This window comes from Panthera onca, chromosome A2 (genome assembly GCF_046562875.1).
Source record: "Panthera onca isolate mPanOnc1 chromosome A2, mPanOnc1 haplotype 2, whole genome shotgun sequence".
In the NCBI taxonomy this organism is placed as follows: Eukaryota; Metazoa; Chordata; class Mammalia; order Carnivora; family Felidae; genus Panthera; species Panthera onca.
In genome coordinates this window covers 150,346,381-150,373,252 of record NC_138340.1, presented here as the reverse complement: position 1 = coordinate 150,373,252, position 26,872 = coordinate 150,346,381, and the positions used below count along the sequence as shown (strand labels likewise).

The 26,872-nt window shown below is 37.3% G+C and overlaps 1 protein-coding gene and 1 long non-coding RNA gene across 15 annotated transcripts in view; one reads left to right on the top strand and one right to left on the bottom strand.

Annotated features, from left to right (window-relative positions):
* Window positions 1–26,872, top strand: part of LOC144614647 (uncharacterized) — a 77,913-nt gene that overhangs the window by 14,167 nt on the left and 36,874 nt on the right. The gene's annotated exons all lie outside the window — the stretch shown is intronic.
* AGBL3 (AGBL carboxypeptidase 3) overlaps window positions 4,958–26,872 on the bottom strand; it is a 71,731-nt gene continuing 49,816 nt past the window's right edge. For 6 of the 8 annotated variants that reach the window (XM_078439011.2, XM_078439019.2, XM_081795074.1 and 3 more), the window contains 4 exons: window positions 15,972–16,020; window positions 14,604–14,800; window positions 9,765–9,996; window positions 4,958–5,833 (listed from right to left, as the gene is read on the bottom strand). In XM_078439011.2, coding sequence (XP_078295137.1) covers window positions 5,434–5,833; window positions 9,765–9,996; window positions 14,604–14,800; window positions 15,972–16,020 — 878 coding nt within the window. In that variant the 3' untranslated portion in view covers window positions 4,958–5,433. Of the gene's footprint in view, window positions 5,834–9,764; window positions 9,997–14,603; window positions 14,801–15,971; window positions 16,021–26,872 lie in introns of those variants that run through there. The other 2 variants (XM_078439022.2, XM_078439026.2) reach the window with 2 other exon arrangements.

Below are 26,872 nucleotides of genomic sequence, written 5' to 3'. Positions count from 1 at the left end.
AGGAATCAGCTTCTGGTTTCATTGATCTGACCTTTTTTGTTGTTGTTGTTTCGATAGCATTGATTTCTGCTCTAATCTTTATTATTTCCTGTCTTCTGCTGTTTTTTGGGTTTTATTTGTTCTTTTTCCAGCTCTTTAAGGTATAAGGTTAGGTTGTGTATCTGAGACCTTTCTTCCTTCTTTAGGAAGGCCTGGATTACTATATGCTTACCTCTTATGACTGCTTTTGCTGCGTCCCAGAGGTTTTGGGCTGTGGTGTTATCATTTTTATTGGCTTCCATGTACTTTTTAATTTCCTCTTTAACTTCTTGGCTAGCCCATTCATTCTTTAGTAGGATGTTCTTTAGTCTCCAAGTATTTGCTATCTTTCCAAATTTTTTCTTGTGGTTGATTTCAGGTTTCATAGCATTGTGGTCTGAAAATATGCGTAGTATGATCTTGATCTTTTTGTACTTGTTGAGGGCTGATTTGTGTCCCAGTATGTGATCTGTTCTGGATAAAGTTCCATGTGCACTGAAGAAGAATGTATATTCTGCTTTAGGATGAAATGTTCTGAATATATCTGTTAAGTCCATCTGGTCCAGTGTGTCATTCAAAGCCACTGTTTCCTTGTTGATTTTCTGTTTAGATGATCTGTCCATTGCTGTAAGTGGGGTGTTGAAGTCCTCTACTATTATGGTATTATTATCAATGAGTTTCTTTATGTGTGTGATTAATTGATTTATATATTTGGGTGCTGTCACGTTTGGAACATAAATGTTTACAATTGTCAGGTCTTCTTGGTGGATAGACCCCTGAATTATGATATAATGCTGTTCTTCATCTCTTGTTACAGTCTTTATTTTGAAGTCTAGATTGTCTGATATAAGTATGGCTACTCTGGCTTTCTTTTGTCAACTCTTAGCATGAAAGATGGTTCTCTATCCCTACTTTCAATCTGAAGGTGTCTTTAGGTCTAAAGTGGGTCTCTTGTAAACAGCTTATAGATGGATCTTGTTTTCTTATTCATTCTGTTACCCTATGTCTTTTGATGGAGGATTTAGTCCATTGACGTTTAGAGAGAGTACTGAAAGTTATGAGTTTATTGTCATTATGTTTCTTGTAGAGTTAGGGTTTTTGGTGTGGTCTCTGGTCCTTTCTAGTCTTTTTTTTTTTTTTTTTTTTTGTCTTTTCTCCCCTCAGAGAATGCCCCTTAAATATTCTTACAGGGCTGGTTTAGTAGTCACAAACTCTTTAATATTTGTTTAGGAAACTCTTAATCTCTCCTTCTATTTTGAATGACAGCCTTGCTGGATAAAGAATTCTTGGCTGCATATTTTTCTGATTCAGCACATTGAATACATAATGTCATTCCTTTCTGACCTGCCAATTTCTGTGGATAGGTCTGCTGCAAACCGGATCTGTCTTCCCTTGTAGGTTAAGGACTTTTTTCCTTTGCTGCTTTCATGAGTCTCTCCTTGCCTGAGTATTTTGTGAATTTGACTATGATGCGCCTTGTTCATGGTCAGTTTTTTTGAATCTTATGGGAGTCCTCTATGCTTCCTGGATTTTGATGTCAGTGTCTTTCCCCAGGTTAGGAAAGTTTTCCGCTATGATTTGCTCACATAACTCTTCTACCCCTTTTTCTCTCTTCATCTTCTGGGACCCCTATGATTCTGATGTTGTTCCTTTTTAATGAGTCACTCATTTCTCTAATTCTTAAATTGTGCTCTTTTGCCTTAGTCTCCCTTTTTTTCTGCATTATTATTCTCCATAAGTTTGTCCTCTGTATCGCTGATTCGCTGTTTTGCCTTGTCCATCCTTACTGCCATGGCATCTATTCGAGATTGCAGCTCAGCAATAGCGTTTTTTATTTCATCCTGACTAGTTTTTACTTCATCTCTTCAGAGAGGGATTCTAATCTATTTTTGACCCCAGCCAGTATTCTTATTATTGTGATCCTAAATTCTGGTTCAGGCATCTTGCTTGTATGTGTGTTGATTAAGTCCCTGGTTGTTGTTTCTTCCTGCTCTTGCTGTTGGGGTTAATGCCTTTGTTTTGTCATTTTGAAGGGAGAAAAGGAATTGATAAGGTAAAAAAAAATTAAAATAAAAAAAATTAAAAAGTGCACACACACAAATAAAATAAATGATGCTAGATTCTAAGTGTGTTCTGGTCTGGCTATTGAAAGGAGCTTGATAGATTAGAGAAAAAAGGGAAAGAAAAAAAAGAAAAGTTTGAACATTTCAGAAAATGAATACAATGAGAGAGAATAAAATGAAATGATCAAAGTAAAACAGAATTTGAAAATTTTACAAAAAGGTAAAAAATATAATAGAAAAAATTAAAACAAAATATTTTTAATAAAAATTGAAAATAAAAACTTTCTTCTTGTATTCAAGAAAAAGAAAACAAAAAAAAAATGGAATAGATGGACCAGTTAGCAGACTGAAATACAATTGAAATTACATCATTTTCCTGTAGAAGTCAAACTGTGAAGCCCTTGATAGTCCACAAACTAAGTAGGCGCAGAGACTTGTGGTGTTCCTGAAGAGCGAGGTTGGCCCAATTGGGCAGGGCTTAGTGTAATGGCTCTGTTCTCCACTAGATGGCGCTGCTTAGCTTACTGGGGTGGATTATTGTGGCACTTGTAGGTGTGTACGTGCATGCGCGGGAGTGGTGAAAATGGCATACCCAGCCACCCAGTCTCCAGTATAGGAAGTCTATTCTCCTCAATCAACAATTGCACACCCATCATTTGTTTCTGGCTTCCATCCACTCCCCGCTTTTACACTGTGACCAAGCTGTCAGGTTGCCAGGGCACTTCCCTCCTGAGTTTTATCTCAGAGGCAGCTGTGTTTCTCGACCCCTCACTTCTGAGGGACTGTGGCTTTGACCCGCTCAGATCCTCTGGGGGGAGTGTCTCACTGAGCAATGGCTGGGTGCTGGCCACACCCACAGAGGACTGTGCTGCTGCCCGAGCCCAGAGACTGTGGCTGGGTGCCAGCCCACCCCCAAAAATGTTCTCGTGATTGTGTAGTAGCAGCATTTCAGAGATTATGGAAAATCACAACATACATCTGGCACCAGGCTTCACCCTTAATGACCTTGTTCTAGCACCAGTGAATGTGGTTTGTTATCTGGGGTCTGCTGGGACCGGGTGGCCATAGAGCCTCTACCAAATGTCCTTCCAGCAGTGGAATCACTTCTCCCTGTGTGGCCCGAGAACCTCCTAGACCCCACTATGCTCCTGGGGATTCACTCTTCCCACCAGAGCACCACCAGGTATCAAGCTGAAGAGTTTCAGACTCTGTGCTCCCCCTGTTTATACAGTCTTAATGGAATTTAAACCCTCTCCTTTCTCTCTTTTTAGTTCAGTCCCTGTGGCTGTTTCCACTTTTCCACTTTCTCTCCAGCTGCTTTTGGGGGGGCTGCTTTTCCCATATTCTCCCCCCATCTCTGTCCTCTCTCTGCAAGCAAAAACAGCTCCCTGCCCTCCGTGGCTTCTCTCTCCCCCATTTCACCTCTCTGCTGTGCATACCTGCTGAGTTCTGTAGTTCAGGTTGTGCAGATTGTTGTGTTAATCCTCAAATAAGTTTTCTAGGTGTGCAGGATGGTTTAGTGTTGATCTGGCTGTATTTCATGGATGTGAGATGCAAAAAAAAAAACTTCTATGCTCTTCTGCTATCTTGGCTCCCTCCATAATATTCTTGTATTAACCTTTTAATGTCTATGGGATCAGTCCCTCTTTCATTTCTGATATTAGTAATTTGTGTCTTTTTTCTTAGTTTTTATTGCTAGTGGTTTATAAATTTTATTGACAATAGAATATTATTTAGCATTATAACAAATTGGCTGTTAAGCCATGATAGAATTTATATGCATATTACTAAGTGAAAAAAGCCAATCTTAAAGGCCACATACATACTATATGATTCCAACTATGTGATATTCTTGAAAAGGTTAAACTATGATGACGGTAAAAAGATGAGTTGTTGCCAGGAGTTAGTGGGGAGAGAAGGATGAATATGAAGAGAGAATATTTAGGGCAGTGAAACTATGTATGATACTGTAATGGTGGATATACTTTATTAGACACTTGTTCAAATCCATAGAATATACAACACCCAGAGTAAAACTCTAAGGTAAACTAGGGACTTTGGATGGTAATGATTTATCAGTGTAGGTTGATCAACTGTAACAAATGGTGGACAATGGAGATAATGGGGAGGCTATATATGTGTGGGAGTCAAGAAGTTTATGGGATATCTCTGTACTTTCAGCTCAGTATTGCTGTGAACCTTCTCTAAAAATTCAAAACAAAAATAAAAATAAAACAAAAACATAGTAGCTACTCTTCTAATATCCCAGTGAGCTCTCCTTGAACCTTTGGCTATTGGAATTATTGTTGAGAGTAGACTACCCAGCTTTAGATTTTCCTGGTTTGGGCTTGCTACCATGAGCTAGGTTTGTAGCTTGTAACTTTTATGTATCTCACCTACCAGATCCTCATTCTGCTTACCTTACCCTGTAATGGACACCATTCGTGACCTGTGGCTCTTGTTTTCTCACTATCACATCCATCTTTATTATTTGCCCGACCTATCTGTTTCTCTGTAGTGTCCTCAAGGAATCCCACCAGTGCTCACTGTCTTATGAATGATAAACTTGTGAGATGCTCCACTTGCTTTCCCATGAATGAATGGCTGGAGATGTACATTTGTCCACTCTAAAGGAAACTGCACATCTAATCTTTTACATTTTTGCTATACTTTGAGAAGTAAAAGAACTATTATGAACCATAATCTATGCATTTCAGTGTTATTTTGTGACACACTTTTGCTCTGTGTACTTAACATCCTTTAATATATAGTATTTTAATTATTGGAGATGTACAACTTAGCACTTCACTATGTACTATCTTATTCTATAATTATTTTAGTCATGTGTGCTTTATATGTACAATTATACAATAACCTTCCAGTGGGGAGAAATGTCTTTTATATCATTGGTTTCTAGCACACTAAAGATGTAACAGAAAATCAAGAAATGATGTTTGCTGATTCATTAAGGTGCCTTGTAGGGATGTTAAAGTCATAGTATATGCCATTCCTTCCTTGAGTTTTATGCATAAGTTGTTTTAGGAGAATTCAAAAGTTCATAGATTTTTTTCCATCTTGACAAAAATTATATATAAATAAGTAATTCTAAATTTTCTGTATTTTCTTTGGATTTCTTTTTAAATCTCTAAAAGATGTTCCCACTAAAGAAGAGTTATCTAGAGTTTGTAGTTTAGTATATGTATGTGTAAGGGGAGGGATAGAGATAGGGGGGTGGGGAGGGCTTTCTCATTTTTCTTTCTTTTCCTTTTCTTTTTACTATGTAAGCATATGTTATTTTTCATCCACAGTTTTCAGAGTAGCATAAAGCTAAATTATTTGTCCCTTTGGAACTTCAAATGGAAGTAGGTTGTCCATAATTCCTATTTGGTTGCTCATCCCTATTCCTAGTTAGATGTGGAGCTATTTGCTTAGAGTTTTGGTCACTGGATCCTTCAGCTTGAAGACTCTTTCCTTTGATATCTGCATCCTTCTCAAAACTTGAGGGAGCAGTCTCCCATTTGCTGCTGAGAGGTTTCACATCTTGAGTCTTTGTGGCCTTGATTTGAGAGTGTTTTTTCTTCTTCTTGGGCACCTTGAGAGGTGACAAACTTTCAAATGACCGCTGGGACACAGACTGGAGCCACTCTGAAGAGCTTACCGCAAGGTTACTTTGGCTTGTAAAACGGGGATTTCTGGGTTGTGTCCAGGATGTGCTGTATCTCTTTATATTTATGAAAGTAGCTGGCTTCAATCTAGGAATGAAATAAAATACATGAGTTTTTGTCCACACGTACCCTAGGTGTTTGTAGTCCTTAGGTATTTGTGATAGCTTAAGTCATATTTTTAAATTCTTTGGTGAGTTCCTCTTCCCTTAAAACTTTCACCATTATTTCTATGAGAATGATCTATGTCTTCATTTCCGGTCACGATTTTTCAGAAGTACTCCGTTCCTGTACTTCTGAATGCCCAGAGGATATGTTTATTGAGATGCCTGCCCTGACCCAGGCTTCCTGATATAATGGCCACTCTGGGCCTCCGGGCCTTACCTATACATCTAGTTACAATAAATGTTCTCTAAAATTCCACTTTTCTCTAAAAATCGACTTGTTTATCCTATTAGAACGTGCTTGGTATACTGCTATAGGTCTTGGTTTTTTTCTATAGTCAGGAAAAAGATCAGTATGAATCCCAAAGAGGGGAGCTGCATCTATTTCATCTTCCCAGAAGTGAAAACTCTCTCCAATCACATTTTGATCTATATAATCCTTCACAAGAATTTGTATCTTTACTAGGTGGAATGTCAAACATGAGATTTATTCCTCAATGTCTGACTTCTGACCAGTGTTGGACTGGAGGTAAAGTTAAGAGACGTAAATCGTCTTGCTAATATACTAGACTCTATTCATTTTGGTTAAGAACAGAACAGACCACTTAAGTTCAAGCCCTATGTTCAGATGTTACATTCTTGAATATGATAATTCTGCCATAAAATACATTAAGTAGTCTCTCTCTAGTCTAAACCTGGATTGAGATGTAAAGTGGTTTAACAAAGGTGTGATTTTCTCATTTTTTGTTTATTCTCACTTTACTCAGTAATCACTTACTCTGGGTATGTGTGCTGAGCCAGTCAGGCCAAGTATATATAAAAGAGAAAGGCAGCCATAAAAAAGTTCAAAGAACAGGGGCGCCTGGGTGGCGCAGTCGGTTAAGCGTCCGACTTCAGCCAGGTCACGATCTCGCGGTCCGTGAGTTCGAGCCCCGCGTCAGGCTCTGGGCTGATGGCTCGGAGCCTGGAGCCTGTTTCCGATTCTGTGTCTCCCTCTCTCTCTGCCCCTCCCCCGTTCATGCTCTGTCTCTCTCTGTCCCAAAAATAAAAAAACGTTGAAAAAAAAATTAAAAAAAAAAAAAGTTCAAAGAACAAAAAATATTTAATTATTATAAGAATAGTTTTTTAAGACTTTTTTTAATATTTATTTTTGAGAGAGAGAGAAACAGAGCGTGAGCAGGGGAGGGGCAGAGAGAGAGACGGAGACAGAATCTGAAGCAGGCTCCAGGCTCTGCGCTGTCAGCACAGAGCCCGATGTGGGGCTCAAACTCACAGACTGTGAGATCATGACCTGGGCTGAAGTTGGTCGCTTAACTGACCGAGCCACCCAGCCGCCCCAATTATAAAAATAATTTAAATATACAGTCAATCCATCTGTTAAGAATGGCCTTGCTTGCTACTTTCGTACTCTTTCTTATATCCATGTATACCTACATTAGAAACTTTTGGGAAGTATCTGCCCCAGGCACAATTTGTCCTTCTCTGGGGACTGCCTCTTGATCCACAGAGCTAGGCCTTCCATCAGCCATATTTGTAACTGTCTGATCTGTAACCCACTGGTATGGCTGCCAACCACATTGTCTTTCTCTATAATTTAGAATTGGCAATGAAAGATAGCGTGTCTTGTAAGTTAAAGTGTTATAGGATGCAGATTTGTGAGGGTAAGAGGTATGAAAACACTTTTGTAGAGCAAGAAAAGCAGAGACTGACGATGGATAAAGAGCCCTGGTAGCTTTCCATTCCCCAGTGTCAGTCCTTTTCTGAGACCTGGCTGAATCCTCTCTCCTCTTTATTTCCATAAATAGTCTTGGATTTTCTCAGAACTCTTCCCGCTTACCCTACCTTATGCTTTTTGATTAATCTAGCTTAAACTGGTTTCTGTTATTTGCAACCAAAGAGTTCTTAATTAATATAACCTACTATATATCTACTCTTCTAGATTCAGGGTAATCCACACTAAGTAAATTTATGGGTTTGAAGGATGTAAGAAATCTCTCATGAAAATAATGATTAAAAAATCAAGCTATGTCTTAGTTGTCACCTTTGCCTAGGTCCATTGTATTTTGTTATTAGTTTCCTGATTTTTGAGTCTGCTGATATTATATGTGACGGATCCCTTGTTTGCCTAGGCCTAGGCTATCTGTTTCTTGCATATTAACTGATCCATTAGATAGAATTTCTGTTAGGCACTGCCTTCAGTGATAGCTATCCCATCTGACTAAAAACTGTTACCAATTGCCTATTTTTTATAATTTTTTGACTTTGCTGATTATATAATAAAGAATAGGCATTAATCAAAATTTAAGAAAAAAAAGCATAAAGAGTAGTATCATCCTCTGCCAATATTTTATCCAGAGATGATTATTGTTGGGACTATGTGCTACCAGAGATTTTTCTAGGTATCCTTGTGTTTGAGTGTGTATAATATGCACACATTAAATGTATTTGCATAGTGTACAAATGCAACCATACCAAAGCTGTTCTGTAGCTCTTATTCACTTATGAATCATGAACATTATCCCCTGTTAATTAATATGTACTTATAATATTTAATAGTCACATAACATTTAATTTTATGGATATACTATAATTTATTTCAGCAATCTTCTGTTGAGCATTCAGAAAGCTCTTACCTAGGTTTTTTTTTCCTTTTAGAAATTAGGTTTAATTTCTAAAAGTGGAATTTTTTAGTCAAAATGAATGTATGACATTGAGGATTTTTCATTTATATTGTTGGACTGCCTTCCCAAGCCTCTGTATCAGTTCATATTCCAATCACCAGTGAGTGAATTCTTCCACTTGGAGGCAAAAATGAACAGTATTTCATGATTGTTTTAATTTGCACTCCTTTAAGTGAAATTAAACACTGTAAATGTTCGTTGGCCATTTTTTTTCTTTTGTGAATTTATGGTTCATAGGCTTTGCTCATTTTCCTATCGAAATACTCACATTTTGTCACTGATGTGTAGGTGATCTGTGAATATTAAGTATATTGATCTTCTGTTTTTCGTTTGTATTTTAAAAACTTTTTAAAAATATTTTTTATTTATTTTTGAGAGACAGAGAGCACGAGTGGGGGAGGGGCAAAGAGAGGGAGACAGAATCTGAAGCAGGCTCCAGGCTCTGAGCTGTCAGCACAGAGCCCAACGCGGGGCTTGAACTCACGAACTGCGAGAGCAGTCAGACGCCCAATCGACTGAGCCACCCAGGTGCCCTATCATTTATATTTTAAAGAGAAATATCAAAGCACAGTGATGACAGACTCTGAAAGCAGAATGTCTAACTGGCGTAGCAGTTCTGCTACCTGTTGGCTGTGTGACCTTGGACAAATTACTTAACCTCGTTGTAGCCCAATTTCCTTACGTGTAGAATGTAAAATATGTGCATGTGTGTATATAAACATAGAATCGTGTGTGGCACATAGAAAGTACTTCAGCCAGGTGCCCTAATCTGGTCTTATCCTTTGTGCTTTCTTCTGAATATCCATAAACTGAAGTAACTCAAGTTAATTTTTTCTAATTCTGGTTGCTCCCTAGGATTATAGGGCTTAAACACATTGGAGAAATCTGAAGTCAGGCTACGGTCACACTTTATTCATGCATACTTTACTCATAGATTCAAACTAATGAGTAATGTCATGCAAATAGACAATCAAATAAGTCCGGATAACCTACTCCCTTCACATAGCCAATGTTTTTTGATGGCTTTGGGCTTTTGTTCCTTTGTCAAATGTGATATAGCTGCCATTTTTAAGAGGGTATGTTTGTTTCTTAACAATTCTTAATGAATTAATAAGCATTCCTTCTTTACCAAAAATGTATTAAATAGCTGAGAATGACAAAATTGTATTGACTTACTGATGTTGAATTTGGAAGTTGGTTCTTGGATTGAGTATCTGTTTTATCTGGGGGTTTTGCACAATTTTAGTGCTTTCCATGATAGGGAGCAAATACTGAAGTATTTCTTGAGTTTGAGCTATTCTTTTATCCCTGTAGATTCTTTTCTCATCATCTGTCCAATTTATGCCAGTCGTCTTGCTTTGGAAAGAAGTACATTCTTTCATTTTTCTTTTCAAGTTGTGATGCAGATCTGTGGAGCAACCACAAAAATATGTATAAATACATGAACTGAATTGACTCAACAATTATTTATTGAACATTATGTGCCAAGATCTACCTAAAGATTCTTATCCATTTGGACCTCATACTTTAATTACAGGGTCAGAAAATAAGCAAATCAAAAGTAAAATATACGTCAGGGGATAAAACTTATGAGGTAAAATAAAGCTGGGGAGGGGAATAAAGAATTCTTAGGGGAGAGATTTTTATTTTTTTTTAAAGGCGTTCAGGGAAGGCCTCCCTGTGAAGCTGACATGTCAAAGGAGTTAGGGAGTGAGTCAGGCAGATACCAGAGGGAAGAGCATTCTAGGCAAGAGGAAGAGTAAGTGTGAAGGCCCTGAGCTAGGTGCATGGTTGTGCGTTGAAGGATCACCAAGATGGCACAAGTGGCTACAGCAGATTGAATCAAGAAGAAAGAGATAAGATAGCAGCTCAGATAGGTAATTTGGACTCTGTTCACATGAGGCCTCACAGGCCATGGTAAAGACTTTGATTTTACTAAGTATGAAATGGGGAAGCACTGAAAGATTTTGAGGAGTGTCACGATCTAAGATTTGTTTTAACAGGATCCTGCTGTTATATAGTCCTATACAGTAAAACCTTGGATTGCGAGTAACTTGTTCTGTGAGTGTCCGCAAGACGAGCGAACATTTCTAATAAAATTTTAACTTGATAAACGAGCGGTATCTTGCAATATGAGTGGTAGGTGATGCCGAATGTCGTATGATCACAACTGAGCCAATTGAAATTTGCTTGAATTTTCTTGAAATTTGCTTTGAGAAATGAGTGCTTTGGATTACAACCATGTTTCCAAAACGAATTATGCTCCAATACCAAGGTTTTACTGTATTTTGAGATTTTTCTAATGAATTAATGTAGGATGAGAGAAGAGAGGAACCAGTGGTGACTCCAAAGCTTCTCATCTTGGGAAACAGAAGGATGGAGATATGGGAAAAACCATGGGAAGAGTATGTTAGAAATCCCTTCTTTATTACATGATATGAAGGAATTGTTTATTTTAATTATGATAATTAGTATAATGTTTTAAAAAAGTGTTTATCTCCCCTCTCAATTACTAAGACTACCACCAAAGAAAACCCAGAAAGTAAGTGTTGGTAAGGATGTGAAGAAATTAGAACCCTGGAGCACTATTGGTGGGAATGTAAAATGGTGCAGTCACTATGAAAACCAGTATGGTGGTTCCTCAAAAATTGAAAATAGACTTACTATATGATCCAGCAATTCTACACCGGGGTATATGCCCCAAAGAGTTGAAAGCAGGTTTCAAAGAGTTATTTGTAGAACCATGTTCATAGAAGGAGTATTAGTCACAGTAGCCAAAAAGGTGGAAGCAATCCAAGTGCCCACTGATGGATGAATGGATAAATAACATGCTATGTACCTACAATGTAGTATCATTCAGCCTTAACAAGGAAGGAAATTCTGACACCTGCTATAACATGGATGTAACTTGAGGACATTATGCTAAGTGAAACAAATGCTAAGTATTTGTCTTCCAAATACTTGATTACACTTAATATAAGGTACCTAGAATAGTCAGAGTCAAAAAGACTCAAAGTAGATACTTGCCAGGAGCTGAGAGGAAGGAGAAATGGGGAGTTGCTTAATGGGTATAGAGTTTCAGTTTTGCAAGATGAAAACAATTTTGGAGATTGTGTGCACAACCATGTGAATATACTTAGCAAAACTGAACTTTACGCTTCATAATGGTTAAGATGGTACATTTTATTTCATGTACATTTCAACACAATTCTTGAAAATTCAGTGTACTCAGGAAGAGAGATAAGGGATAAAAGGAAACCACGAATAAAGCCTGAAGAAGACTAGTAGACATTTTAAAGGACGTGGCAGGATTACTTAGGATGCTTAAGGTGGTATGTAGACCACAGAAGAAGAAGGAGAATACACTTAGAATAAAAGCAAGAAATAGGTTATGCTTTGTTAAAAAATAAAAAGTTTATCTAGTTAGAGACCTACATTGAACTATTTATGGGCAAAATGACATGATTTGCTGAACTTGCTCTAAATGCTTTAGATACTTTAAATGCTCTAAATAGCACACACAAAAAAAGTAGTGGGAAATAGATGGAAGAATAGCAGGATGCCGATAACTACTAAGGGTGGGTCATGGGCACCGGTGGATTCATTATTATATTCTACTTTTGTTTATGTTTGAATTTTTCACAATTTGGCTTTTTAAAAATGGAAGCGCCCATTATTAAAAGTGAATGTTGCAGGGCACCTGGGTGGCTCAGTTGGTTAAGTGTCCGACTTCAGCTCAGATCATGATCTCACTGTTCAGAGCAGGACAGAGCCTGCTTCAGATCCTCTGTTTCCCCTCTCTCTGCCCCTCCCCTGCTTGCGCTTTCTCTCTCTCAAAAATAAACATTAAAAAAATTTAAAAGTGAATGCTTCTATATTTTGAGAAAGTGAGAAAGAGGGTAGTCATTAGAATTATGTCCCTGAGGAAATTGATGGGTACAATTTCTAGGGCACAACTGCTACCTGGGAGAGAAACATTTGGACTTCATTTTTAAAAATTTCAATATCCCCCAAAAGAGAGAATAGTATAAGAAACCCTCTTAAATCCATCACTCAGCTTCAATAACTGGATTTCCTTTTGCTGTTAGGATTGACCAGTATTTAGAGTCCAGCGATAGCACTAGATGAAATGTTTATAGGCAGCTAATAATATGAATCTGTGCAGGGAAATCATGTTCTGAGGAAACAGAAATGATGCCTGAAATACCATGACTCACTTCTGGGTGTTGGTGGTCCAGCTAAATAGAAGACTGGATACTGTTTGTTTACCAAATTCAAAGAAATAATTTGGATATAAACCTGTCTGCCAGGATTTATTATGAATTTACTCCTCCCCTACTCTTCTCAGTCAGCTGAATCTCTGTATTTGTACCATAGCTCATCAGTAAATATGAACTCTTCCAGAACTGAAGAAGTCTGCCTAGATCTCTCACTATTCTCTGACAGAATTCATCTCATTTCCCACTTGGTAAGTTCAGTAAGGGGAAAGGACAGAATTCCTTCTGTAATAAACAGATAATGAAGCTAGGAATTTAGAGGAAAATGTACAGCTCTAAATGTATATATTGTAAAGAAAGGGGAAACAGAAAAGAATTAAAGACAAGTCCCTCTGAAATGACTTCAGTAAAAAAAAATTATAGAGTTTTTATTCGTATGTCATCAAGATTTATGAGGACATATGCCTGTAAGATAATGTAATCAGTAAGTGATGAGACTCTCAGCTCAGCTCAGGAAAGGCTGAATGAGGCTGAAAAACATAATTTTTAGTAGCTGTGGAGGGGGGGCACTGAAAAAAAACCTCCCTTTTTCAACAAAATTCCATGAAGACTACCTGTCTCCACTCTCTCTCCTATTTTAAAATATACTTTAATTAGATTTGTGCTTCTGTCATTCTACTGGAATTTCTCTGATCAAGATCCTGAATAATACTTCCATGTTGTAAAACCCAAAAGTAAATCCACTTCATTTATCAGAAGCATCAGACTGAGTTGATTATTGCCTCCTCTTTGATACACTTTCTTACTTAGCTTCCAGCACAACACATCCTCTTGGTTTTCCTCCTAGCCCACAAGGTGCTCCTTATGCTTCTTTTGTTGGTTCTTTTCTTTTTCTGATCAGTACTGGAATTCTTAAGGATATGCTCCTTAACCCTCTTCTATTATCTGTACTCATTTAGAAGTCTTGTCTAGGTTCACACCCTAAAGTACTATCTTTATCTGAAAATTCCCAAATGTACATCTAGCCCAGACCTCTTCCCTGAACTCGACTCCTATCCAACTGCTTAGTTAGTACCTGTATTTCAGTGTCTGAAAGGCATTTCAAAACCAAGTCTAAACTGAATTGCTGCTCTGCCCTCAGTCTTTGGCATCTCAGCAGAGGATAACTCTACCCAGCTTGTTGCCCTGGAAACTAAAACCCTGGTAGTTCAACAGTTGTAAACAACTGTGAAACCCATCACCACAATCAAGACCTAGAAAATAACCCTAAAAGATTCCTTGTGTTCCTTTCCAGTCCATTCTTGCCTTCATCTCCTTCTCTATCCCTTCTTCCTCCAGGAAACCCTTATCTGTTTTTGTTTTTTTTTTTGTTTTTTTTTTGTCTCTGTGAGTTACTTTGCATTTCATATACATGAGATTTCATATAGCATTTACTTTTCTGTATCTGTCTTCTTGTACTTAACACAATGATTCTGAGATTCGTTCATGTCATGTGTATCAGTTCATTACTTTTTTATTCTATAGTATGGAAAGGACACCAATAACAAGGGGGTATTGGGAATAAGGCAATTAGGTTTTTTTTCAAAGCTATATTAAACTGAAATAATTTTTTTCTGTAACAGACTCATATAGAAATTAAGCAAATATTTTTCAGAATCAGGAATAAAATGGCTATTAATCCTCTCTGTTTATAAAAGCAGTTCTCATAATCCAAACTTCATAGGATTTATTAATGATACAGTGAAAACAACCTTTGTATTTATTAAAATCTGAAACAATAAGAAAAAACCCAAAACACCTCCTCTTGGGATCCTTGTCTTCTCAGTCCAACTGGGAATTTGTGTGCTCATAGGACACTTGAAGGATGTCACTTTGAAACAGTTTCCATACAAATCAGTGCTCTTGGGCTGAATTATTTCCTGGATTGACTTCTCACCAGTTTCTACCAATTGTCTTTGTTGGTCTTTGCTGAGCCTGTGAATCTTATTTTGGGAGCTGAAAGAAATTGGGTACTCAGATTTCAATGTCAACCACGAGCTATCTAATCAAGAGTAATGTAATGTATATTACACCTCAGAGTATATAAAGGATTCTTACAGCTATTACCTGACTTGGAGATCTTACCAGTCCTATGATATAGGCAGGATGGCCAATGTTATCCCTATCTTATATCAGAGAGGGAATATTAGGGAATCAGGATGGTTAAACTATTTTCTTAAGATCATGTAGCTAATAAGAGGGAGGGGCAGGTCTAGAATTCACATCCTGTAACTCGAACACTTTACTTTCTCCTATTTTGATATATCATTTGATTGCTTTCCATAGATATAACTAATATATTTTTAAAAATTGTTTTAGTTTGATCAATTCTAGATCCAAGTACAGGTATGCCTAAAGATGGTATCTTACCTAATTTTATAAGTTTTTGGGGCAGGAGAGCCTACATATTTCTACAGAACCCATTATGCTAAGTAGAAACCAAGTTCTTAGAAGAGTTGAGGAAGGAAGAAAGTACAGACCATGTTTCCTCTGTTGGATAAATTCAGTCGATCCTCAGATACTTACTCTTCCACTGCTTAGATGGTTGTTCATGTCACTGTTTCTAACTTGCCAAGGGGAATGGTGATGTAAGTATTCCTGGCTTAGACAAAACTGCACAGTTTATCTGTTATCCCTGAATTCACTATCTATTCTTTTTCCAGTTTTTTGGTGCTAGTATTATATGTGTTTTAGGTACGAGTATCAAAAAATAGGTGGCCAGTGCTCCAAATGCTATTACAGATAGTAACACATTTGATAGTCATCCATTGTAAACTGTTAAATAATTACCTTATGCCAGAAATGTTTCTTTTCAAAAAGAGAAACTCAGATAATGCAATGATAAATGCAGAGAAATAAATGTCTAATTGTAGATTTTAAGGCATCAAATGGGGACAGTTTGGGAATACTGAAATCTCACAACGCTTCAAAATGCATCATGTAAACACTGCTACGTACAACACTGGCCTAGTCACAGATACTATGGAGAATATAAGGAGACTTCAATTAGCAATTGTTATAAAAAAGTTACTTTTACCTGTTGCTTTAACTCAAAATCAAAATCACATAAGCCAGAGGGAAAGGAGGAATGTAGTCAGGTGGAAGAAATCAAGTATAGTTCTCCTACCTCACATATCTTTTTAGAAGCCAAGAAGGAGCTCGTGCGGGTATTTTCACTAAAAAAGAGAGTATACCATAAAATTTCTAAATGGAGATTTAAAAAAATTTTTTTTTAACATTTATTCATTTTTGAGAGACAGAGCGTGAGTGGGGGACGTGCAGAGAGAGAGGGAGACATAGAATCTGAAGCAGGCTCCAGGCTCTGAGCTGTCAGCGCAGAGCCGGACGCGGGACTTGAATTCACGGATTGCGAGATCGTGACCTGAGCCGAAGTCAGATGCTTCACCAACCGAGCCACCCAGGGGCCCCATAAATGGAGATTTTTTTAGAGATTAACAAAACTTGTTTTTACTTCTTGACAATTACCTCATTCATACATTTAATGGCTAGCTTAAATGAGCTTATTTTCAATTAATCTGCCATTGTTTCATCCAGACATGAAGTATACCTGTACATATTTCCCCTAGAAGCCTTTAAACTCTTTCAAGAGAACAGTAGACAGTAGAAATACCTATCCAATAATTGTCAAACAATTCAGAATTGAATATATATATTTATATTTATATAAACATCTATGAAGGATGTTTGTCTACATGTATAGTAGACAGCCAACCTAGGACACAGCCATCCCAGACCCTCCCCCCCCCCCCAAAAAAAAGTATAGTATGTAATAGGTAGCTATACATCACATATATTATGATTTTAACAGTAAAATATAAAATAGGTATTTAAAATTAATATAACAGTCTATATTTCCTTTTCTGATATATAAACACTATGAAGCAAAAACAATTGGAGCAGTTAACAGTGGCAATTAGTAATTTATAGAAGAAATTAAACAAATAGTATGTGTGATAATAATATATTAATATCTTTGTTTCTGATACAGATTTTAGCTCCTTGTTGGATATTTAAATTTTATAAGCCATATTATTGTCTATTCTTAAGACACATAAATATTGACTTTTAAAAGTTGAAGGTAAATATAATGAGGCTAATAGATATTTCCTATATTTAATAAAAATTAACAATGATATGGTTATGTCCCATGATAAAATAGAGTATTTTTGCATTTTGTATTTCCTTTTCTGATAATACTCTCTGAACTCCCTGCAGCCTTTAGGACATCCCTCTTTTCTTCTGTGTAGTGGTAACACTGAACACATTCAAAGTCAAGTTCTCTCTCACTTGCAGGTCTCTTATCAAGCCCACTTTACACTGGTCCCTGGTGGCAGTCCAGTGCAATGACATCAAATTAGATAATCCCGTCAACAGAGGAGTTTGAACATGGAATACGATTTTACTTACTAGCAACAGCAGGTTTTTCAACCTGTAAAGAATTAGTTTCCAGCCCTTCAAAAATGTCCATCCACTTATTATCTAGTAGACTAGCTTTTTGGCATTCAGGCCGTTTGCATCTTTAAATTCATCATGTAGGTTCTGCATGTCTGGATTGTTCATTGTTGTTAGACACTGAAGCACACTGGATGTCACCATAAGTTAAACTTGGGGAAAATGTGTACTGTTTTTTTTTTTTTAATTTTACTTAAACATTTTTTAAAATTTTATTTAAATTCAAGTTAGTTAACATATAGTGTAATAATGATTTCAGGAGTAGAATTTAGTATTCGTCACTTACATATAACACCCAGTGCTCATCCCAACAAGTGCCCTCAAATGCCCATCACCCATTTAGTCTATCCCTCCACTCCTCTCCCCATCAGCAACCCTCACTTTATTCTCTGTATTTGAGTCTCTTATGGTTTGCCTCCCTCTCTGTTTTTATCTTATTTTTCCTTCCCTTCCCCTATGTTCATCTGTTTTATTACATTTCCACGAGTAAAATCATATACTTATCTTTCTCTGACTTACTTTGCTTAGCATAATACCCTCTAGTTCCATCCATGTTGTTGCAAATGGCAAGATTTCATTCTTTTTGATCACTGAGTAATATTCCATTGTAAGTATATTCCACATCTTCTTTATCCATTCATCAGTTGATGGACATTTGGACTCTTTTCATAATTTAACTATTGTTGATAGTGCTGCTACAAACATTGGGGTGCATGTGCCCCTTTGAATCAGAACTTTTGTATCCTTGTATACCTGGTAGTGCAATTGCTGGGTCGTAGGGTAGTTCTATTTTTAATTTTTTGAGGAACCTCCATACTGTTTTCCAGAGTGGCTGCACCAGTTTGCATTCCAACCAGCAGGGCAAAAGTGTTCCCCTTTCTCTGCATCCTCACCAACATCTGTTGATTCCTGAGTTACTAATTTTAGCCATTCTGATAGGTGTGAGGTGGTATCTCATTGTGGTTTTGATTTGTATTTCCCTGATGATGAGTGATGTTGAGCATCTTTTCGTGTGTCTGTTAGCCATCTGGATGTCTTCTTTGGAAAAGTGTTCATGTCTTTTGCCCATTTCTTCACTGGATTATTAGTTTTTTGGGTGTTGAATTTGATATTTATTTTGGGAGGGGGGGGCAGAAACTAGGGGAGGGGCAGAGAGAGGTGGAGAGAGAGAATCCCAAGCAGGCTCCGTGCTCTCAGTGCAGAGTCTGACTTGGGGCTTGATTCCATGAACCATGAGATCATGACCTGAGCCAAAATCAAGATTGAATGTCTAACTGAGTGAGCCACCCAGGCACCTGCAGGGAAAATGTTTTTATTTTTATTTAAAAAAAAATTTTTTTAATGTTTATTTATTTTTGAGACAGAGAGAGACAGAGCATGAACGGGGGAGGGGCAGAGAGAGAGGGAGACACAGAATCGGAAACAGGCTCCAGGCTCCGAGCCATCAGCCCAGAGCCCGACGCGGGGCTCAAACTCATGGACCGCGAGATCGTGACCCGGGCTGAAGTCGGCGCTTAACCGACTGAGCCACCCAGGCACCCCGTAAATGTTTTTAAAGCACAGGGGTAATCTGAACTTAAACTGAAGGTGGATTTCAAATAAATTAGTTTTCATGGCTGTTTCATTTGGCTGCCCCTTCTGGTGACACCTTTGAGTTTTGAGTCAGTCTTCTTTCCCCCCAAATGTCATTTTCCCCCCCCACTGTTTGAGTTTTTGTCACAATCTACACACAATACCAAATAGCTCAGGCGTAGTGAATCCTTTTCTACAGTCCTTGGTACTTCTATAAAGATCATCAAACAGTTTGAGAGAAAACAGAATGTAAATTATTTTACTGTAGTGCTTTCCTATATTCTCACATTCAAACTACTTCCAAATTAGAGGACATTCTTCTCCCACATGTCAAAAATGTGGTTTATTGGCAGACCAGCGTTTTGATATTTGACAACCATGATAGACATCTTGTAGGCACAGGTACAAGGAGGCTATCTTCTTGCATTCTATAAAGTTAAAAAATCTCGTTAAGTGTTTCTGAAAGTTTTGAGGAAATTAAAAAGTGACCCAAAACTTTCATTATGAAAGACTCAATATCACAGGATAGAAAATCACACTATTTTCTAGTATAAGGTGTGCAAGATATTTTAGAAGGTAAGATCTTTTCATTTTCTTTAGTAAAAGTTTATAGATGGAATGAAAGTTGCCAAATTTTACCTTTTAACTGCTAAGCATGCAGATGCATGAGCAAAGTATAGTTTATATTTTGACAACACATTAACAATACAAATATTTATGTTTTCTGTGCTCCTGTTCTTTTTCCTCTCCTCCTGGTATTCCAATTATGTGTACTTTACATCTTTTAAAATTGTCCCACTGACCTTTGATATTCTTTGTTTTCCCCTTCCATGTTCCTCTTAGCATTTCAGTTTGGGGAGTTGGTCTTACCTATCTTCAAGCTCACTGATTCTTTCCTTGACCACTTCCAGTCCACTACTGATGAGGCCATCAAAGGCATTTTTCATTTTTGTTAGTGTTTTTGGTTTTTAGCATTTCATTTAGATTCTTCCTTAAATGCTTCCAGATCTTTGCTTATATTGCCCATCTATTCTTACATATTGGTTACTTTTCCCATTAGAGCTCTTAACATTAATCATAGTTGTCTTTTTAAAAATTGTATTTAAGTCCAGTATAATTAACCTACAGTGTTATATTAGTATCATGTGTACAATAGTAATTCAACAATTCTATACATTACTAAGTGCTCCTCATAAGTGTAATCTTAATCCCTTTTACTTATATCGCCCATCCCCCCTCCATTCTATAACCATCGGTTCTTTATATTTAAGAATCTGTTTTTTTTTAAATCTTTTCTTTGTTCATTTGTTTCTTAGGTTGAACATTAGTGAAATCATATAGTATTTGTCTTTCTCTGACTTATTTCACTTATACTCTCCATCTCCATCCATGTTGTTGCAAATGGCAAGATTTGCCACACACACACACACACACACACACATCTTCTTTATCCATTCATCTGTTGATGGATGTTTGGGTTGCTTCCATATCTTGCCAATTAAAAATAATGCTTCAATAAACATAGGGGTGCTGCATAGATCTTTTTGAATTACTGTTTTCATACTCTTTGGGTAAATACCCAGTAGTGGAATTACTGGAGCATATGGTAATTCTGGTTTTCATTTTTGAATCTCCATATTGTTTTCCACAGTGGCTGCACTGGTTTGCATTCCCACCAGCAGTGCACAAGGGTTCCCCTTTCTCCACATCTTTGCCAATACCTGTTGTTTCTCATATTGTTGATTTTAGCCATTCTGACATATGATGGGATAGCTCACTGTGGTTTTGACTTGCATTTTCCTGATGATGAGTGATATTGAGCATCTTTTCATGTGTCTGTTGGCCATCTATATGTCTTTGTTGGAGAAATGTCTGTTCATGTCTTCTACCCATTTTTTAATTGAATATTTGTTTTGTGGGTTGAGTTGTATCAGTTCTTTATACTTTATATATTTTGGATACTAACCTCTTATTGGATATGCCACTTGCAAATACCTTCTCCCATTCAGAAGGTTATCTTTTAGTTTTGTGGATTGTTTCCTTTGCTGTGCAAAAGCTTTTTATTTTGATGTCTTAATAGTTTATTTTTGCTTTTGTTTCCCTTGCCTTGGGAGACATATCTAGAAAAATGTTGCCATGGCCAATGTCTTTCTTGGTGTAGACTTTCATAATGTAGACTTTTTATGGTTTCAGTTCTCACATTTAAGTCTATGTTTTCTTAGTGTAGACTTTTCATGGTTTCGGTTCTCACATGTTTTCTTAGTGTAGACTTTTTATGCTCTCTTAGTTTAGAATTTTTATGGTTTCAGTTTTCACGTTTAAGTCCTTAATCCATTTAGAGTTTATTTTTCTGTATGGTGTAAGAAAGTGGTACGGTTTCATTCTTTTGCATGCAGCTATCCAGTTTTCCCAGAACCATTGGTTGAAGAGACTGCCTTTTTCTCATTGCATATTCTTACCTCCTTTGTTGAAGATAAATTGCCCAAATATTTGAGGGTTTATTTCAGCGTTCTCTATTCTGTTCTATTGATTTATGTGTTTATCCTTGTGCCAGTCATACTGTTTTATTACTATAGCCTTGTAGTATATCTTGAAATCTGGAATTGTGATACCTTTACTTTTGTTCTTCTTTTTCAAGATTGCTTTGGCTTTTCAGGGTCTTTTGTGGTTCCACACAAATGTTGGTGTTACTTGCTCTAGTTCTATAAAAAAATGCTGTTAGTATTTTGATAGGGATTGTATTAAGTCTGTGGATTGCTTTGGGTAGTATAGACATTTTAACCATATTTGTGCTCCCAGTCCATGATCATGGAGTATCTTTCCATTTGTGTCATCTTCAGTTTTTTTCATCAGTGTTTTATAGTTTTCAGAGTACAGGTCTTTCACCTCAATTATGTTTATTCCTAGATATTTTATTATTTTTGGTGAAATTGTAAATGGGATTGTTTTAATTTCTGTTGCTTCATTATTAGTGTGTAGAAAGGCAACAAATTTCTGTGTATTGATTTTGTATCCTATGGCCTTATTGAATTCATTAATCAGTTTTAGTAGTTCTTTTGTGGAGTCTTGAGGGTTTTCTATGTATAGTAATATGTCATCTGCAAATGATGAAAGCCTACTTCTTCCTTATAAATTTGGATGCTTTTATTTCTTTTTGTTGTCTGACTGTTGTGGCTAGGACTGCCAGTACTATGTTGAATAAAAGTGGTGAAGTGGATGTCCTTGTCTTGTTCCTGACCTTAGGGGAAAAGCTCTCAGTTTTTAAACATTGAGTATGATGTTAGCTGTGGGTTTTTAAATATATGACCTTTATTATGTTGAAGTATGTTCCCTCTAAACCTACTTTGTTGAGGTCTTTTATCATGAATGGATGTTGTGCTTTGTCAAATGATATTTCTGCATCTATTGAAATGATCATATAGTTTTTATCCTTTCCCTTATTTATGTATCACATTGATTAATCTGTGAAAACTGAACCACCCTTGCATTCCAGGAATAAATCTCACTTGACTGTGGTGAATGATTTTTTAAATGTATTGTTGGATTTGGCTTGCCAGTATTTTATCGAGGATTTCTGCATGTGTGTTTATTAGACATATTGGCCTGTAATTCTCTTCTTTTGTAGTGCATTTACTTGGTTTTGGTATCAGTTTAACACTGGCTGCATAGAACACATTTGGAAGCTTTCCTTCCTTTCTATTTTTTTTTTTTTTTTTGGAATAGTTTGAGATGAGTCAGTACTAACTCTTCTTTAAATGTTTAGTAGAATTTACCTGTGAAACCATCTGGTCCTGGAATTTGTTGGGAGTCTTTTGATTACTGATTCAATTTCACTGCTTATAATCAATCTGTTCAAATTTTCTATTTCTTCCCGATTCAGTTTTGGGAAGTTATAGGTTTCTAGGAATTGATGTATCTCTTCTAGGTTGTTCAATTGGTGGGCATATAATTTTTCATTATATTGTCTTATAATGCTTTGTATTTCTGAAGTATAAGTTGTTATTTCTCCTCTTTCATTTCTGATTTTGTTTGAGTCCTCTCTCTCTCTTTTGATGAAAATACTGGCTAAAGTATTCTCAATTTTGTTGATCTCAAAGAACCAGCTCCTGGTTACACTGATCTATTCTGTTATGTTAGATTCTATTTCTTCTCTAATGTTTATTATTAATCTTTCCTTCTACTGGTTTTGGGTTTGGTTTTGTTATTCTTTCTAGTTCCTTTAGATGTAAGGTTAGATTATTTATGTGAGATTTTTCTTGCTTCTTGAGGTAGGCCTATATTGCTATAAACTTCTCTCTTACAACAGCTTTTGCTGAATCCCAAAAATTTTGGAAAATTGTGTTTTCATATTCATTTATCTCCATATAATTAGAAAAAATTTTTTTTTTTTTTTATTTTAGAGAGGGAGAGTGAGTGAGCAGGCTGGGAGAGGGGCAGAGGCAGAGAGAGAGAATCCCAAGCAGGCTTCCTGCTCAGCATGAAGTCTCATGCAGGGCTCGACCCCACAACCTGATCTGAAATCAAGGACTGGACATTTAACCGACCAAGCCATTCAGATGCCCCTGTATCCATATATTTTTTTGATTTCCTTTTTGATTTCTTGGCTGACCCATTCATTGTTTAGTAGCATGTTATTTAAGTTCCATGTATTTGTGTTCTTTCCAGATTTTTTTCTTGAGGGTGCTTTCTAGTTTCATAGCATTGTGGTTGGAAAAAATGCATGGTATGACTTTAATCTTTTTAATTTGTTGAGATTTGTTTTGTGGCCCAATATGTGATCTATTTTGGAGAATGTTCCACGTACACTCAAAAGAACATGTATTCTGTTGTTTTAGAATGGGATGTTCTGAATATATCTGTTAGATCCATCTGGGCCAATGTGTCATTCAAAGCCACTGTGTTTTTGTTGATTTTCTGTTTGGATGATCTACCACTGATATAAATTGGGTGTTCAGGTCCCCTACTATTATTGTATTACTATTACTTTGTTACCAGCAGCTTTATGTATTTAGGTGCTAAATACCCATAGTTGTTATATCTTCTTGCTGGATTTTCCCTTTGATGATTACATAGTGTCCTTCTTTGACTCTTGTTACAATCTTTGTTTTAAAGTCTATTTTCTTCTGATATATGTATTGCTATCTTAGCTTTCTTCACTTAAATTTACATGATAAATGTTTTCTCATTCCTTCACTTTCAATGTGCATGTGTCTTTAGGTCTGAAAGAAGTCTCTTGTAGGCAGCATACAGATGGGTCTTGCTTTTTCATCCATTCTTTTACCCTTGGAGCATTTACATTCAAAGTAATAATTGATGCTATTTTGTTACTTGTTTTATGGTTGATTCTGTAGTTCTTCTTTGTTCCTTTCTTCTCTTGTTCTCTTCCCTGATGGTTTGCTAGCTTTCTTTAGTAATATACCTGGATTCTGTTTTCTTCCTTTTTTTTTTTTTTTTTTTTTGCCTATCTCTTACTGATTTTTTATTTGTGGTTACCATTAGTTTTGTATGTAAATCTTATGTATATAACAGCCTATATTAAATTGATGGTTGCTTAATTTTGAACCCATTCTTTACTCCTCTCCCCCCATTTTAGACATATGGTATCATATTTTACATTTATTTAGTGAAGTCCTTGACTGACTTTTATATACTTAATTTTATTGCTTTTGTATTTCCTACTTTTCTCACGCCTGCTTTATGGTCTTTCCTTCCCCTCAAAGACTCCCTTTTAATATCTCTTCAAGGCTGGTTTTGTGATCATGTATTCGTTTAACTTTTATTTGTCTGGGAAACTCTTTATCTCTCCATTATGGATGATAGCCTTGCTGGGTAAAGTATAACTGACTGCTAGAATATTATTTTTATCTTTCAGCACTTGAATATATTATGCTGCTCTCTTCTGGCCTTCAAAGTGTCTGCTGAAAAATCAGTTGATAACCTTATGGGGCTTCCTTTGTATGTAACTGTTTTCTTTTCTCTTGTTGCTTTTAAAATTCTCTTGTTATCATTACTTTTTGCCATTTTAATTACTATATATCTTGGTGTGGACCTCCTTGGGTTGATTTTGTTGGGGTCTTTTGTGCCTCCTGTACCTGGATTTCTGTTTCCTTCCCCAGATTCAGGAACTTTTCAGCTATTTCTTCAAATACATTTTCTGTTCCCATTTCTCTCTCTTCTCCTTTTGGGATTCCCTATTAATGTAAATGTTATCATCCTTGATGGTGTCATTGAGTTCTTTTAGTCTAATTTCAATTTCGATTATGTTTCTCTCTCTTGTTCAGCTTGATTGCTTTCCAGTATTCTGTTCTGCAGGTCTCTGATCCATTCTTCTGCTTCCTCTAGTCTATTTATTCCAACTAGTGTATTTTTAATTTCAGCTGAGTTCTTCATCTCTGGTTGGTTTTCCATCTCTTTGTTGAGGGTATCACTGAGGTCCCTCCATGTTTTTCACAAGCCCAGTGAGTATCTTTGTGACCATTACTTTAAGTTCTCTATCAGGCATTTACTTACCTCCATTTTGTTTAGCTCTCTTGCTGTGATTTTGCCCTGTGCTTTCATTTGGAACATATTTCTCTGAGCCTATTTCTACATGTTAGGAGTCAGCTGCATCTCCTGCTCTTAAAAGTAGTGGCCTATGAAGAAGGGGCTCTGTAGTGCCCTATAGTGCAGTGTCCCTCGTTCACCAGAATCTGGTGCTTGAGGGGTATCTATTTGTGCACCCTACTATTGTGGTTGAGCCACTTCTGCCTCCAGTCTAGTCATCTGCTTTGGCTCTCTTTGCCTGTTGTGGGTAGAGTTTCGTCCCCGTGTTTCTGGTGTGCCAGTCGAGGCCACCTTGGGCTTGAGTTGGAGTCAGACAAGGCAACTGCCAGAGATACTGTAGTACCAAACTGCTGGGCATTTTCTCTGTGTTGTCCTCTGAGAAGCTTTGGCTGGTGGATGGGCCCTTGTTGTTAGACTACATGTCTGCCCCCAGCCCATGGCTAGGGCCGCAGTTGGACTGGTGTATGTGCTTATTTTCCAGTCTCCCCTGGGTAGGGGTCACTTTGGAGTGGTGCTGGTCTCTGTCATGACTGCATGTATCCTTTCAGGCCGGTAGCACTGCTTTAGGTGGGTTCCTGTCAATACTGTATTGGAGGAGAATGCAGGGGCAGTTCATGTGGTGTTAGCAAGGTTTGTGCAGGTCTGCTGTGGGAGACAATCTAGAGCTAATGTCCGGTTAGAGGGCTGTGTTTGGAGGAGAATGTGGGGGTGGTGCACACCATTAGCAAGTTCTGTAGTGAGTGTTGGCACTATACTGTTTCCCACAGGTGTTCATGTGTCTAGGCTGGGAGGTGGGGAAAGGAAATGGCACCCACCAACTCTTTTATTCTCGGAGAAGTCTCCCAAAGATCTCTGCCCCTCTAGCACATGCTCTGAGATGAATAAATAAATCTCCCTCCTGTATACCCCATGCGTTTTTCAAACTGCTACTTTTATGCTGTATCTCAGTGAGGCTCTTGTGCTGTCTCTTTCAGGGTGTGGACTGAGTTTCCTATTGCCCTCCTGGCTCTGCCAGAGTTGAGTCAACTGATTTTTAAAGTTCCAGGGATTAAGCTCTGCTGATTATAAGAACTTGCAAAATTATGCCCCTCTTGTTTTTTTGCAGCTTCTCCAGGCCTGGGGTGCTTGGTGTGAGGGTCTGGTACTCTCTCCTTTCCACATTCATGGCATTCCTCCCTACAGCACAGTCCCACCTGTCTATTTAGCTCCTGACCTTGTCTCTGCCTTTCCTATCCTCTTTGATATGTCCTCTTCTCTACACTTAGCTATGGAGCGTCTGTTCTGCGAATCTTTGGGTTGTTTTCTAGGTTATTTACACTGATGTGGGTGTTACCTAGTTATATCCATGAGATGAGGTGATCAGAGGGTCCTCCTACTCCACTATCTTCCCTGGAAGTCTACATTATTTTCATATGTTAAAACAATCTTGCCTTTCTGGGA